At 34.7% G+C, this 15,942-nt stretch overlaps 2 protein-coding genes across 2 annotated transcripts; both read right to left on the bottom strand.

Moving 5' to 3' along the window:
- Window positions 1-432: 432 nt before the first annotated feature.
- Window positions 433-2,894, bottom strand: LOC131356393 (homeobox protein HMX3-B-like). The gene is made up of 2 exons (XM_058395374.1): window positions 2,622-2,894; window positions 433-2,312 (listed from the first exon to the last, which is right to left on the bottom strand). The coding sequence occupies exons 1-2, from the start codon at window positions 2,773-2,775 to the stop codon at window positions 1,861-1,863; spliced, it is 606 nt and encodes a 201-aa protein (XP_058251357.1). The 5' UTR covers window positions 2,776-2,894; the 3' UTR covers window positions 433-1,860.
- A 2,972-nt stretch (window positions 2,895-5,866) lies between these two features.
- On the bottom strand, window positions 5,867-15,821 carry LOC131355696 (receptor-type tyrosine-protein phosphatase eta). Its single transcript, XM_058394115.1, has 9 exons — window positions 15,612-15,821; window positions 13,579-14,274; window positions 11,681-11,926; window positions 10,767-11,027; window positions 9,775-10,029; window positions 8,850-9,119; window positions 8,361-8,636; window positions 6,694-6,791; window positions 5,867-6,173 (listed from the first exon to the last, which is right to left on the bottom strand). Exons 1-9 carry the CDS (start codon window positions 15,640-15,642, stop codon window positions 6,111-6,113), a joined length of 2,196 nt encoding a protein of 731 aa, XP_058250098.1. The 5' UTR covers window positions 15,643-15,821; the 3' UTR covers window positions 5,867-6,110.
- Between the last annotated feature and the right edge of the window lie 121 nt (window positions 15,822-15,942).

The following is a 15,942-nucleotide window of genomic DNA, read 5'->3' as shown; positions in this document are numbered from 1 at the left end:
ATGTATTTGACTGCATATGAGAAAATGCAATCAAATAAAACCACAAACCTGATTTACTGGGGGTAAAAGCTCAGGTTTATTCAAATATTTAGGTTTTTATTTATTCATTTTTTACATTGCTCTATTGCAGAAACCATGATGTGGCCAAGAAATGAGACATTTTACAGAGATGTAATTGTTTTGTGCTTCAAAAAATAAACGACAGAGATAAAAATCAACTATATCTATACAAGGTGTCCCAAAGTCTGCATACATAGGGCAAATTAACACTCTTTTTGCAAAATGTTTTCCAAAATGTTTAACACTTTCTCTTTAAAAAAAAAAAAAAAAAAAAAAATATCTATATATATATATATATATATATATATATATATATATATATATATATATATATATATATATATATATATATATATATTACTAATATTAAATCATACTGAAATCATTTTCATGGCTGGATCGGGAAGCTGTCACAAAGTCTCATGACACTCTTGTCAAACGTCTGTTGAAACAAATTCAGAAAGACGGAAACTGAGAAGTGGACGTCAACAAACATCCACTGAAGGCACAATGAAGGCATGCTGGCATTCAAAGGAGACCTTTGGAACACCCTGTAAATACCTTTAGAATGGTATAAGTAAACTAAATACGCTGACAAAAGAATATAATGGTCTGATATTGTTTTGTAGTTCTTTAGTGGAAGTAGTCTTTTTCAGAGAATGAGAGTTAACTATTATGAGGCAATAATAATAATAATAATAATAATACATTATAAAATATAATATAAATATGGCTCAGCTTTCTTTAGCATATCTTGGGCGTTTTTAATGTTGCATATTTATTTATTTATTGAACACAGTCAGATTTGCTGGCATATACATGAGAACAAGGTGTAAATAATCAATACTAAGTATTTACTTGGAGGCTGTATGCACATTTTGGCTCGACCAGACGCTTAATTTGCTCTGAAAGATGGAAGCAGAGACAAGCTTGACCACAAAAGGATTAAGTGACCTGGAAAAATTGGAGAACAAAGCTAACTATGGCCTCTGAGAACGCTCTTCAAATAACAATTCTTTTCCCAATATATATTTGCACAAATATATAACAATGTGTGAGAGTGTGCGAACATACATACATATATGTGTACTTCTTTGAATGTTTACTGCCAAATTTTTAATGTTTAAGAACAATTTTGATTTGAAAAATATGATATATATATATATATATCATTAGTTTACAGTTAGCAGTTTAGATTATTTACTCACTTCATTTAAATAAGAGTAAAAAATGCACCAAGATAAGAGCTGGAGGTATTTTATAGAAATATAACCCAGTTGCCAGAAATGTCACAAAGAACAATATATTTAACAAAATCATGAAAACCAAATATTGATATCCTAAACTATTCTAAAATACATTTGTGTTTAAATGAGTTCACAGTTAAACTGCACTGATCAGCATGTTGCAGTGTAATGCTCCATGGTTTAGTGATACTGATTAAAGCAAACACTGTGTTTTTCTTAGAATAAAAACTAACTTCTAACTCAAATTTTTTAAAAAAGATCATTGATTGTCTTTTTCTACAGCAGTATTTTGGTTTTTCAAATGATGTGATTTCATCATTTTATGACTGTCACATGCGTTATAAAGCCTATCAGGGAATTGTTTCATGTTCCCCTTATTAACATCTTGCATAGTAAAATAGTCATGATAGATTTACTGTTCAATTATTTTTGTGCAGCTATGATCACAAGTTAAAATGACTTGCAGTCCAGTGTTGTGCTTCCAGATGTTTGCGTATTCTCCATGCAATTAAAAAAAAGAAAAAAAAAAAGCAAACATCTGTGTTGTGAGAAATCACGTATCTCCATCGAAAAGGCTGAAATATTTGCTGGCCTGGGAGAGATACAGGTAATGTGGAGGAGAGTTCCCTGTGTACAGAAGTGGAACAGGAGTGGGCAACAAACATCCTCCAAAAATATTACTCCCAACACTTCCTCTGTACGGCCCGTCTGTGGAGATCTGGCGTTTGAGTTTATTCCTCCTGTTCTGAAACCAGATTTTCACCTGTGTCTCGGTCAGCTGTAAGGAGTTGGCCAGACATGCTCGCTCAGCACTGCTCAGGTAGCGCTTCAGGTCGAAAGTCGACTCCAGCTGGAAGATTTGTCTTTTGGAGAAAATGGTGCGCGTTTTCTTCTTCGCCAGCGGGTTGGGCTTCTTGTGGTTTTCTCTGCTGCTGGGATTTTTAGGAAACTTTTCACTCATCGTGATGCTCAGAGAGTGACCATAGACGTCGCTACCTCTGTGCTCTGTCAAACAAACACACTGCGGTCATTACACGGACATGTCTAAGGGGGAAAGAGTACTAAACTTTACCTTTCATTGTCGCTCACGTGCCATCGTCACGCGCACACCTTTAGTATAATATACCGTCACGTGCATACCTTTAAATGTATGTACTTAAAGGCACACTAAAATAATCGTCTCCACGCACCATATCCACATTGCACACGAAAAGTATCGCAATAATGGCAAAGAAAGCTTAGTTTAGTGTTCTTAGAGCGTAATGTTCACATTAGTATTAAATGCACTTTAAAGTGTGTGTATGTTTAAATCACCTGTTTCATGACATTTCTGGTCTTCACACGACGAACAGCTGCTCTCTGAGGTGTGCTGTGAATTTTGGCGATTTGCATCAAAGTCCTTGTTAAGGATGTGATCGATAGTGAATTTCAGCGCTGCTGGTCGGCACACCATGTCTTCTTTACCCATATTGTCCGAATCCAGGTTAATGTTAGTTTGTTAAAAGGTCGTCAAGTCGTTGCTGAAGTGTGAGAAACAGAGAGTGTGCAGGGCGCGCGCAGCATCATTACGTCTTCAGCCTTACTGCGTCCTCCAGACTCGCGAGCTCTGACCGGAAGCTCGAGCTGATGCAGCATCGGATTGGACGAAACTGGAAAAGTGTGACGCAAAACAACAGCAGACTGTTCTGCCGGGACTAACTGGTATCATTCATATTTCATAAATCTCAGAAGTAAAAATGAACCTTTATCAGTTTTAGTAAACGTCGAAACAAATCAGCTGAATGCATTATTGTTGAATTATTTTTTTCAAAATAAATATATGTATATTAATGTTGTTTAAACAAATAGTTTCTTCTTTCATTTCATTTTTTGCCTAAGCAACATCAACAAATATTATAAAACTGTAAACAATCTAGGTTTTCAATGGGAAAAAAAAGTGGAATAATCTCTTTGGCCCTGCGTTGTAGGGACATGTATGAAATGTTTTGTGATATTTGATTAGCTATAATAAAAACATTAAAGGACATATACAACACTTTGCATGACCAAACATTTCTTTAAAACTAACTTTCTCAACTGGAAACGTATTTCAAGACATGGACACAAACATTGGCTCAGTGATTACGGAGTTAATAACAAAGCTTTAAAGCTCATAGCAATCGACTGTTCTTAGAAATTATAAACAATACGTACATTGCTTATTAGTTTATTTTTGTTTGGAGTCTTGGAGTTATTCTTGCTTTTCCGATGATAATTCCCATGATTTATTTTGCGGTATGCCGGTTTGTGGTTAATAACCTTTGTGGTTTTACATATTCACTGATCAGGCATAACATTATGACCACCTGCCTAATATTGTGTTGGTCCACTCCACTAGATCCAGAAGGTGTGCTGTGGTATCTGGCACCAAGATTATCCTGCAAGATTATCCTTTAAGATAGTTGGGCCTTCGTGGAGCTTGTTTGTCCAGCACATCCCACAGATGCTCGATTGGATTGAAATCTGGAGGCCAAGTCAACACCTCAAACTCATTGTTGTGTTTTCAAACCATTCTTGAACTATTTTTGCTTTGTGGCACGGTGCATTATCCTGCTGAAAGAGGCCACAGCCATCAGGGAATACCGTTTCCATGAAACATGGTCTGCAGGTGGTATGTGTCAAAGTAACATCCACATGGATGGCAATGAGCCTTAGCTGCCCATGACCCTGTCACTGGTTCACCACTGTTCCTTTCATGGTCCACTTTTGATAGATACTGACCACTGCAGACCGGGAACACCCCACAAGAGCTGCAGTTTTGGATCCAGTCCAGTCATCTAGCCATCACAATTTGGTCCTTGTCAAACTCGCTCAAATCATTACGTTTACCCATTTTTCCTGCTTCTAACACATCAGCTTTGAGGACAAAATGTTCACTTGCTGCCTAATAGGTGCCATGATGAGGAGATAATCAGCGTTATTCACTTGACCTCTCAGTGGTCATAATGTTATGCCTGATTGGTGTGCATATAATTGCTTATTTTAATAGCAGCAATTTAATTAATTTATTATATTTCTAATTATTATATTCTTCTTCTTCTTCTTCTTCTTCTTCTTCTTCTTCTTCTTCTTCTTTATATTATTATTATTATTATTATTATTAATTACCACTTGAACATGCTTGCTTAACAGGAAAGATTCTCCAGTGCAGTGAGGTATATTTGTATAGCCTGCATACAACTGTAGTACATACCATTTCGTTTGAAGGTTATTTTTTCTTCAGCATTATTAGTATTAATGACTTTTGGTAAATGATAGACACTGTGTGTCCACTTTAAACTATTTCTAAAAAAGCCTTCAGATTAGTTCTACAGGGTTGTGCTCATTACTGCAACAGGGAAATGTCATCGCCTGTAGCCAGTCATAAAGGTTATTGAGGTCATATTCCCCTAGATGGAATGAAAGACACAAGGTTATTTTAGCTTGTCAAGCCACGCCACCTACCGTTTCTTTCCAGCATTGCAACCACGGAAAGCAAAGTTATCCGTGTATTTAAAAGTAGTCTAATTTTGGTAGTCTAATTTTTTAGAGTTCTTTATGTATAGTCCACTGTTAACACTGACTCATATTTAAATAGTGTTTGAGCCCAGAGACTAAATGAAGACATTTTGGAGACTCAAATTTAACTTGAAGAAAAGTAGATCCACCTAAAATAACATTTGATAATTAGCCTTTAAGTAAGTAACATTGCAAGTACAATGTACCATCTAGTTATTTAAAGGTGTTCATATGTGAGTACACTATAAGGCCAAAAGTTAGTGGACACCTGACAATCAAATTTATATGTGGTTCTTCTCTTGTAACACAGATTGAATTACAGAGCTGAACAGTAGAAACATGTTCCAGCAGTATAATACCCCTGTGCAAAAAGCAAACTCTGTGAAGACATGGATTGCCGAGCTTGGAATGGAAGAACTCCATGACCTCAACCACAGTGAACACGATTGGGATGAATTGGAATGTTGACTGAACCCCATGCCTCCTCAGCCCATATCAGTGCCTGACCTCATTAATGCTATTCTGGCTGAATGATCACAAATCCTCAAAGCCATGCTTGAAAATCTAGTGGAAAGCCCAGATAGGTAATAATAACAGCAAGGGGGCACTAAAACTGGAATGGGAAGTTTAACAAGCACATATCAGTGTGATGGCCAGGTGTCCAGAAACATTTGGTCATATAGTGTATATAGCCTAATAGCATGAGGAAAAACATGTGAAGATGCATTTTATTCAAAATGTTTTGCTGGAAATACACATGAACATGAAGTAAATGCATGTGACATCCTATAAACAATATGTGATCATGTGAAAAGAATTCATCATATATGAATAAATGTACAAGTGCCTAAGTACTCTAAGTACTTGATTGTGAAGCTATAATCAAAGCCAGATGATCTGATATATCAGAATAATTAAAATATTTATGTTTACTTCTAAACATGTGAACATTAAGCTAATGATTAAAGAAAACTGGACACGAAAATGAATTTATTATCTCAAACTTTATTGAGAGTACCCTCTCCCATTAAGTATAAATATGTTTATAATCCACAATCAGCTACATTATTCTTTGATTAACTTACATATGAGAATGAATTATCCTTAGTATGTAATTATAAGAGACGTAAAGCATCATGGCTTGTAATAAATATAAAACTGACATAAAGAGCAGAGAACATCACAGTCGTTTAAATGACATTAAAGAAGCAAAACTGACAGTCTTGCAAGCATTCAGAAAATAATTTGTGCATTCTTGTCATTTCTCTAATGCAATGTAAGGTTCCAGAAAATGTTATCCTTAAATGTTTCCAAAATAGTACTGTAAATCTGCAAAAACAACGAAAAAGATACAGAATTCAGATTCAAGAGGAAGGCTCACCAGAAATTATTATCAAAGAGTGAAACTGTATGAATAATCAATGCTGAAAATGTACATCAATAACCCATCTATAATAACGACATCAATAACCCAGCTAGTGGAATCTACACATTCTATTCAAGACCGTAGTTATTCGTTTTAGAAAAGGCAATTGAATGTTCATTGATCAACACTTCCTGAAATTAAGCCTGCATTTTTGGTGTCTGGTTCATTGAGGGTTAACTCAAATCTTTTTTAGTCACTGCTCTACAAGACATCATAAACGTTTATAAACTTTTAAAGTACATAAGCCCCAAAAAAAGCAGTTTCTGATAAGAATCATAAATGTCTACTTTTAGACTTGAATCTTTGTAAAATATATGAATATTGCATCATATATTTGTACTTAGATATTGGGATGTGGTAACCTTTTAGTACTGTTATTTCAGTCAAAATTCTTCACTGTCAATTTATATATTTGTCACTCACCTTGTTAAGGACATTTTGCTTAGTGCTGTTGCTCATGCAGTAAAGCCCAGTGGAAGAGGAACACAGCAGTGAAATGGTTAGAGTTCTATTTACAGGCTCTGCACAAAGAAAAACAAGGTGTTTTTTATACACAGATCTTGGATAGAGCCATTTACAAATGATTCAAACAATAATATACCTAATAAACCTATAAAGCACTCACAGCAACACCACTATGTCTTATATTTAACTCCCAATGAACAGCATGTTTGTTGTGGGGACATGCCATGGTTTCACTCCATGTTCTGTATTTTACCTTGTATTACCATGCAGACTCATCAAACTGAAAACACTTACACACATTAACATTAATGATGTGGATTCAGGTCTCCTGACTTGAAAACTGCTGATTACAATTAAAAACATTTCATCACAGTGTTTCTTTTTTGCCTATTGACTCATTAATACACAAGTCACATAACACTTAACATTTCTAGTAACTGCACCATTAATTATTGTTTGCTGAGTGAACTGACTACAGCATTTGTAATGCCTAACATGGCAATACAGAATACTGTATATGTGCATAAATAAGGAACAAACTACAATTTCACAGACTATTGAGATGCAGTAGACATACTTTTCCAGAATTCTGACACTTTACTAGTAATGTGATCTGGGGTTACTGGTTAATATGACGATGCTTCTTGTGTCTTTGTTTTTTTATGTGATTTTATGTTTATTTTACTTACAGGCCACTGTACATAAAAACCTGTTGGTATTTATTGCTTTATATGTACTTATTACTATTCATCTGAATGCAACTGTGGATGTGAATGTGTTTGCTAATGTAAAAGCTTCTATATATGGTAACCTTTTAGTGACACAACAGATTCTAGTAGATAACAACAAAGCCAAAAGTGCAACAGCAAATTGAGAAACACATCTATATTAACACACAACGAAGAGTAGGTTGTTATTTAATATCATGCTCTCTACTACTGACTGGACACAGCATATGACTAATACAAAGCAGAAGAATGAAACATTTTTATTCTGTAATCCGGTTAACCTACAGCAAACAATTAAAAACAAAATTACTTATTATTATTTTGAGGAATTCCTTAATGTGGGTTTTCAGCGTTTGCTTTTCTCATATAAGCGACACACAAAGCATGACTTTCATATTAATCTTAGATTAAAAAAAATAAATACACGTGTTGATTTACGCTTGTAATTTTTGGTTTGGTTTTACGTGGTTAAAAAAAGAATAGAAAAATTGCCCTTCCCCTAAATGAATATCTATATATCCATTTTCTGTACCACTGATCCTATGCAGGGTTGTGGGGAACGTGGAGTCTATCCAGGAGACATGGGACACAATGCAGGGGACACACTGGAGAGGATGTTAAGACATCACAGAGCACAATCACACACACACTCACTCACCCACACACTAGAGACAATTTAGAGATGCCAATCAGCCTACAGCACATGACTATAGACTGAAGGAGGAAACCAGAGTACACAGAGGAAACCCCTGAAGCACAGGGAAAACAGGCAAACTCCAACTAAGCCACCATGCCCCCTCATCCATAATTAGTATACTTTAACTTAGAGTCTAGACTTATAACAGCAGAAAATATAGTGCCTAAGCTTTTGATGTAATCAAGTTATCATTTCCTTACCTGTTATTCCGCTGGTCACAGAGGGAAGACTCTCCAAAGTTCCAGCTAGGACAGTGATGTTATATGTGTATTTGCTGCCAGATTTTAATCCATAAATGATGACAGAGGTATTGTCAGTTATGTTCTGGTTTCCTTTATCATTCCAAAAATTAGAAAGATATTTCACTGAGTAAGTAATATTTTTAACCCCTTGTGAATTCTCAGGGATTTTCCAACTTAAACATACAGTACTACTGTTTCTGTTTTCCACCTTGGCTGTACCAGGTGAATTAGGTCCTAAGAACAGAAAAGAAAATAAATAGCAGACGGATTATAAAAATGGAGCATGTGACACTGCTAATATATATATTTATTAAGGATCATCAGAGTGGTCCATATTTTATAATATATAGTCATGGAGCATTTTACTGAATCAAAAAGTGAAATGACTGTAAAACTGTCATAGAACTGGTATTTAAATTTGGTGGTATGAAAGCTATTGACACTTACTGGTATAATTTGATTCAGTGGTTGGTGTGCTTGGATTCAGGTCTTTCTCCACATAAGTAACGACACTAACAGTGTACAATGCTGCTGATTTCAGAGATTTGAAAGTATAATTCAGATTGTTGGTAATGTTAGTGGGACATGAGATGTTCTCACTCATGGAGCTAGAGATAGTCACATTGAACCAAGCAAAATTTCCATTTGGAAGGTCCCAGGTTGCAGTAATACTGTCATTATAAGTGATCAGATGAAGGTTGCTCACGGACATCGGTACTAAAGAAAATAAAATAAAAATGATACAGAATTCATAACAAACACTTTTGAATATTCTTGTGAATAATAATCTTATTAATATGCCACATGACTGAACTTGCTCATAGGAATGACACCTTGGAAAAAGTTTGAATAATTTATTATTGACTCTTCAGTAATTAATATAATTTGCAGAGCCAGATAGCTTTAACATGGGGCGGCTAATATACATGTGGTAGATGGGCTAGCGGGGCTAAACAACAGTTAGAGTTGTGGGGAGGCTCTGTCATCCTCCCCTAAAATACTTTTGGGAGATAAACTAAATGTACATAAACTAAGTACAACATTATACAAATGGATGGATGACAGAAACTTAAGTTCATTTAAATAAGAACATTATTGTTTAGTATGGTAAAAAAAATCCCTGCAGACTTGAGCAACTAGAACTCATAGTTTGCCCCACATCATTCTTATTTTGCTATTGATGAGACCATGTGATATAATGCATTGCAATACACATCATTCTGAATAATTTCATTCTCAAGCTATTGGAAAGATTAGATTTAAACCATCCTATCTAATACCAGCCATTACAGTATAATAGTTCTCTCATACAAAACATGTAATAAGAGCACTAAAAAAGGAATAGAAAGAAAAAGAGAAATCTTGGACTCACTGGTGTAGGCACTGATGGAAGCTGTTTCTCCATTCTCAGAGCAGGCTGGTACAAATGCTGACACGTTTACTGTGTATTTAGTACCAGGTACAAGGTTGGGCATTGTAATGTTTTTAGAATCACTAGTGAAAATTCTATTGTCTAGAGTAATGTTATAGCTGTATTGCCATCTGTTGTCATCAGGTGAATCCCACATTGCAGTGATGGAGGTACTATTATTGTTTAAAGAAGTTAGATTCATCACTTTAGAAGGCTCTGTGAAATTAGGTTCACAAGCAAACAAGGTGGTAAGTTGGCAGTTTCATTTTTTTTAAAGTAGAACATACTGTTTGTGCTACAGTGAAAGAAATATTAGCAGCAAACAACCCATAGTAATCGCTATGGACTTAAGGCGTCAAATCATAAATTCTGATTTCTTCTCTTTAAAAATGGGCAATTTAAACAACAATTTATTACATCATTTATTATCTGTTTTATTTTAATAACAATAATAATTTGCACAAATGCTATGCATTGCATTTACATATCAGCAGCATTTATAGATCAAATCCTGGACAATTTCCAAACTTAGATGTCTGAATAGTATAAATTTTTGCGTATACACTGATCAGGCATAACATTATGACCACCTGCCTAATATTGTGTTGATCCCTTATATCCAGTGATCTAGCCATCACAATTTGGTCCTTGTCAAACTCGCTCAAATCCTTACACTTGCCCATTTTTCCTGCTTCTAACACATCAACTTTGAGGACAAAATGTTCACTTGCTGCCTAATATATCCCACCCACTAACAGGAGCCATGATGAGGAGATCATCAGTGTTATTCACTTCACCTCTCAGTGCTCATAATGTTATGCCTGATTGGTGTATTATTTTCTTAGTTTCATGCTAATCAGTGACAAAATAATTTATATACTTTTAACTAAATAAAAATGTCAGAGATTTTGTTAAATGTAAGAGAATTTAATAAAGGTAACTGGATTACTCACTGGTGCAAGCAGGAATGGAATCTGACTTTCCAAAGGTGGTTCTATTGACCACAGCTCTAACTGTGAAATTGTACAATTGTCCTGGTTGAAGTTGGGTTATAGAGCAATGTCTGGAGCTGTCTATTTGGCAAATTTTATCTGAATTCCCCGGCTGTGTAGTTACTAAATAGGATACATTAGATCCTCTTGATACTTCCCAACTGAGGGTAATTACGGTTGTTTCCACACTCACTTTGGTGAGATTTCTGATCTCCTCTGGCACTAGGAGAAAGATTTCGGGGAGAAAAAACCTGCATGAGGATTTTACATAAAACAAACAACAAAAAATGCAACAAATGGTGCTGAGTACATTAGACAACAAATATTAGTTATTTAAATACAAAAAAAATACTATTGGTATCAGCATAAAGGAAATAAACAATACCATAAAAATATCCAAATAAATGACATATGGAAAACATTTCATATTTAAGTTAGACAGCTGAAGATACTTGTTACATGCTTTTCATACAGGCAATATATCAGTAAACTAGTCTGGGAATGCATAGAATCACCTCTCATTATAATAATCTCTGCACTGCTGCAGTCAACAAAAAGAAAGATAGATAGATAGATAGATAGATAGATAGATAGATAGATAGATAGATAGATAGATAGATAGATAGATAGATAGATAGATAAAATAAAATAAAATAAAATAAAATAAAATAAAATAAAATAAAATAAAATAAAATAAAATAAAATAAAATAAAATAAAATAAAGCAGGCTAATTCCTTTGTCTCAAGTGTCACTGAAGGATCTTAAAGCCAACGTCGTGTTGTTATATCCAACTAATATCATTAAAAATACTACACAAAAATATTCATTTAATATCCCTAACAGAGATTGCTGGATGTCTACGATTTATACTCACATGTGTAGAAGGAGATATTCTGAGCATTGAGGTCCCGTTCACACTTCACAGGGATTATCTGCACTCTGTAGAGCTCTCCAGGATCCAGGCCTGTAATCTGGTAGCTTGTCCCATTTGTAATATTTACTGTTTGATTGCCATTGATCTCTACTCTGTACCGAGAAATATTCACACCTGCCACACTCCAAGTCAGAAAAGCGCTGCTTTGTGTCTCGTCAGAAATGTTCACATCACCATAAAATATTTCTGCAGAAAATGGGTACAGCATAAAGAATGAAGGCTTCTTTGAAAAAAAAAAAATGCTTTTAGTGGGGTGAACTGAATGATCAGTTGATACAGAAATTACAAACCAGAGGCATTTCAGTATATAATATAATATAATATAATATAATATAATATAATATAATATAATATAATATAATATAATATAATATAATATAATATAATATAATATAATATAATATAATCTTTTTATTAATTTGTAAAGAAACAGAACAACTAATTGTCCAATGAACACTTACAGACCCTTTCAAAAACATTTTTCCAAAGGATGTACTAAATACAAAGTCATTTTAGCTGTGTTTTTAGATAAAGAAAATTATCAAATCATAATACTTTAAACAAAAACCATCAGTGTGAGTTGAGTTTACCTGGATATATAGAATGACATTAATGGTGCAAGCATGAAGTTGTAGCATGAGAGTGTAAAGGTGTAAAGATATATATATATATATATATATATATATATATATATATATATATATATATATATATATATATATATATATATATATATATATATATATATATATATATATAGTGGGATATTTATATTTTCCTACATTGAGTTAATCATCAATACAGCTGAACACTGCCCTGATAGCAGGATCATCAGGAAGGAAGTTACAGTATAATCTCTCACTCACTCAGCCACACATCAATGTGCATCAAAATCATACAACAAGGCTTTTGTGTTCTGTTCAACTTCCTTGTACACTCTTCTATAAATTTCCAGTCATGGATTTAAATATGTACCAGTTATGCAGATGATTCAGAGGCATCTGTACAAGGCTGTGTATCTAAAATTGTTCAATGGTTAAGGCTCAACGTTCTGATAAAGACCATTGTGTTCAACCATTGAATCACAAAATCTATCCTGCCAAATTGTGTTAAGATGAGTAACATCACACCTTTAGGCCACACCACAGGTACTGCCAACAAAAGTTAACAGATCTGCACAGACAATCAGCTAACCTTCAATTATGTGTAAAATACAGTATATGCTGAATTGCTGACATCACAGGAAAAGCAAACAGACGAAGCTTTTTAAAGGGCTAGTTTAAGTACCTCAGGAAGAGACTTTTGTGTTTATTAGTTGTTAATTTCAGTAAAATAATATGTCTAAAATAAAGATGTCTGCATAAGAGATGCATGTACAGTATGCCCTTGATCTAGTGCCCTCTTATGTCTTTGTTTTTGATTTCTCACAAAATAGCTATGCCATTAAATATGGATTCTTTCAACTGATTTATGGCTGTTTTAAGGATCAAGGAGGCACCGGTTACAGTCACAGGAATGCTCTTCAGTAATAATTGAAACACTCAGCTCAGCATGATGACCAACTTTTAAAGACTGCTTTTTTACAAAAGCAAATGTCACTGACCATTGCATATTTCAGAAATTACAGCTCCTAACCTACATACAGTACATTAAATAAAAATGACCCTTAAAAATAAGGTAAAAAACCTATTCTCTAACTGTAACACCCAAGAGTCCAAGAGTTTCTTAATACACCACCAGGAAATACCTTATTCAAAGCATTTACATGCCTGGATTTGCTAGTAATAACAAATGTAAATAAAATGTATTAGAGTCAAACTGGCTTGCTGTATCCTTACCATCATAGCAGATGTAGGGCAGGGATTCATTGCACTGCTTTTCCTGCCACATGCCAAAGCTGAGCAGGACCACGCAGGAATCCTCAATATATTCAGGCTCTAGGTCACTACTGATAGTACTTGCTGGGGGGATTGTACTTGTAGATAGAAGCGTTGTTGGAGCTAGAGTTGTTGTTGATTCTGGAAGAGACATTTCATTTTCCTCAGCTGAATTTAGACAATCACAGAGCTTTGCCAGGGCTGGACACTTCTTCCCAGTACTGTTAGTTGTGTTGAACATTTCTGTGGCTTCCATCAAATAGTCTTCATAGCCACTAGATGAATTTAGACAGTTACAGAGTTTCATGAAAGCTGGGCACTGCATCACCTCTGTCTTTGTATTGTTGATAACTGGAGGTGGTGGACATGTGGGCTGTATCTCAGGCTTTTTCTTTGGCACAGGATGACCAGGATACCAGTTCTGGTAGACGACAGGCTCACCGTTGGCCCATCGTGCCCAGAATTTTGAACCACTCATGTTTTGCCGCAGGCCGATCCAGTAGTCCGAGATAAGGTTCAGTCCGATAACCTCTGCATTTAATGGGGTGATGGTGGTTAAGTCTTTGTAACAGGCCTGACACCGCAGCCTAGCATTGTCCCATGTGGTTGGATCGAGGTGGTAAAAATAGTCTCTCTCTACGCATATAACAGAAACCGCTGAAAAGACAGGTGAAAAAATATAAAGGATTTTTGACTCTTTTTTAAGCCTTTGGTGGCATAGCTGAGAAACAAAATTTTACTCTCAAGCCCTTGCTTGGTAAAAGTTCACATAAAGCAACAAATCGCAATCTGACAGCATAACTAAAGGAAACAATTAAATTGTTATATGTAGTTATATTAATTTATATGGTTGTTATTATTTAATAATATGCATCCACAAATTAATAGGCAACAATTTAATATTTTAAGACCACTAACTCTCATCAGAGCCATGAATTGTGCAACTAGAGTTCACAAATTAATATCTTGTTTCAGATATTATTTAATACATGGCTTCCAGTTATTTATTTGGCTGAAATGGGAAAAGATATTGACTTTTTTGTTTTAAAATTTCTCTTGCACATTTTAAAATACAAAAATTGCCACAAATTAGGACGGAGTACTTGATATCCTGAATATATGGAAAGAGTAGTACAAACTCTGCACACAGTTTTACATTTCCATCCTGTTACACTACCAGATTCTTGGAAATGTTAGCATGTGGCTTTTTGGTTACTTTTTGGTTTTTGGCCTTTCATGCAATGGAGTCGCTCATAATCCTAATAATGTTCCTAATAAGTTACTATTTAGTCTACAATAGCACAGTACATTATGTACTTTACATAATATACTTATTATGACTGCATTTATTTTATTTAATCCACACAGTTGGAAACATACATATAAATGAGACAGCTACATTCAACCTGTCAAAATGAACCAGTTTTTTTCAGCGATGATTATTATGGTTTTAAATAGAATGTGTGCACTAAAAACTAAAATTCATTTTTCTTGTCATAATACATAAACCTGATGCAAATATGACATTTGGTATTTTACCAAACAGAACAGCCGAAAAGGTTTAATAAAGTACTTTGGCACTGCTGGTCACTGTCTAAACATATACTTCACCAAAGACCTGACCCTAACTCAAGGAAATATTGCTTTTTTCTTATTTAGTTGCTTTAAGGTACAGGTATAAACATACACATAATGAGTAAACTAAATGACTAATTATTGACTCAAACACGGAAATATTTTAAAGATTAATCTACATGTGCATGCAAATGACAAGGTATTCCAGGAAGTACAATACAGTAAGTTCCTAGAGCCAAGGTCTACGTTCATAGTAATAGTACATGGTAAAATAGGATATATACCTTACCTTATTACCTTTATATGGGAAGTAAATTAGTAATGTTTTTTAAAAAGGTGCTGTAGCTAAAATGTTCATGTATCATTTGCCAGTAATTCCCAAGTTAGAACTGTAGAAGACACTTAAAGTTACAACTTACCAACTAAAAGTAAAGACCCCAGCAACAACATCTTACAATGCTGAGATCGCAAGGATGATGGTCACAGGTCCAGGCAAAAACAAAACAAACCAAAATTTTCTCAGTGAAACAAGATATCAGCAATCATGTATCAGGACCAGAAGCACACATGAAGCTCCCTCTAACACACACAATCTCAATTTAAGTTCAGACTGACCTTCAACTGGTAAAGGATGCCACTTGAATGAGGTTGTTGAATGTACGCAGACAGATAAAAGCACCAGGAAATAGTTATCAATATATTTGCATTTAGCAGAGGTGTGATAGCAAAACAACCTTACTTGTTAGCAAT

This window comes from Hemibagrus wyckioides, linkage group LG07 (genome assembly GCF_019097595.1).
Source record: "Hemibagrus wyckioides isolate EC202008001 linkage group LG07, SWU_Hwy_1.0, whole genome shotgun sequence".
NCBI classification, from domain to species: domain Eukaryota; kingdom Metazoa; phylum Chordata; class Actinopteri; order Siluriformes; family Bagridae; genus Hemibagrus; species Hemibagrus wyckioides.
This window is presented reverse-complemented; position numbering and strand designations above follow the sequence as displayed.

Coding starts and splice junctions, on each gene's coding strand:
- LOC131356393 (XM_058395374.1), bottom strand. CDS start 2,775: ATGGGTAAAGAAGACATGGTGTGCCGACCAGCAGCGCTGAAATTCACT. Junction 2,313..2,621: donor CCAGAAATGTCATGAAACAG/GTGATTTAAACA, acceptor TTTGTTTGACAG/AGCACAGAGGTAGCGACGTC.
- LOC131355696 (XM_058394115.1), bottom strand. CDS start 15,642: ATGTTGTTGCTGGGGTCTTTACTTTTAGTTG. Junction 11,028..11,680: donor GAATATCTCCTTCTACACAT/GTGAGTATAAAT, acceptor TCTTTCTCCTAG/TGCCAGAGGAGATCAGAAAT. Junction 9,120..9,774: donor TTCCATCAGTGCCTACACCA/GTGAGTCCAAGA, acceptor TATTTTCTTTAG/TACCGATGTCCGTGAGCAAC.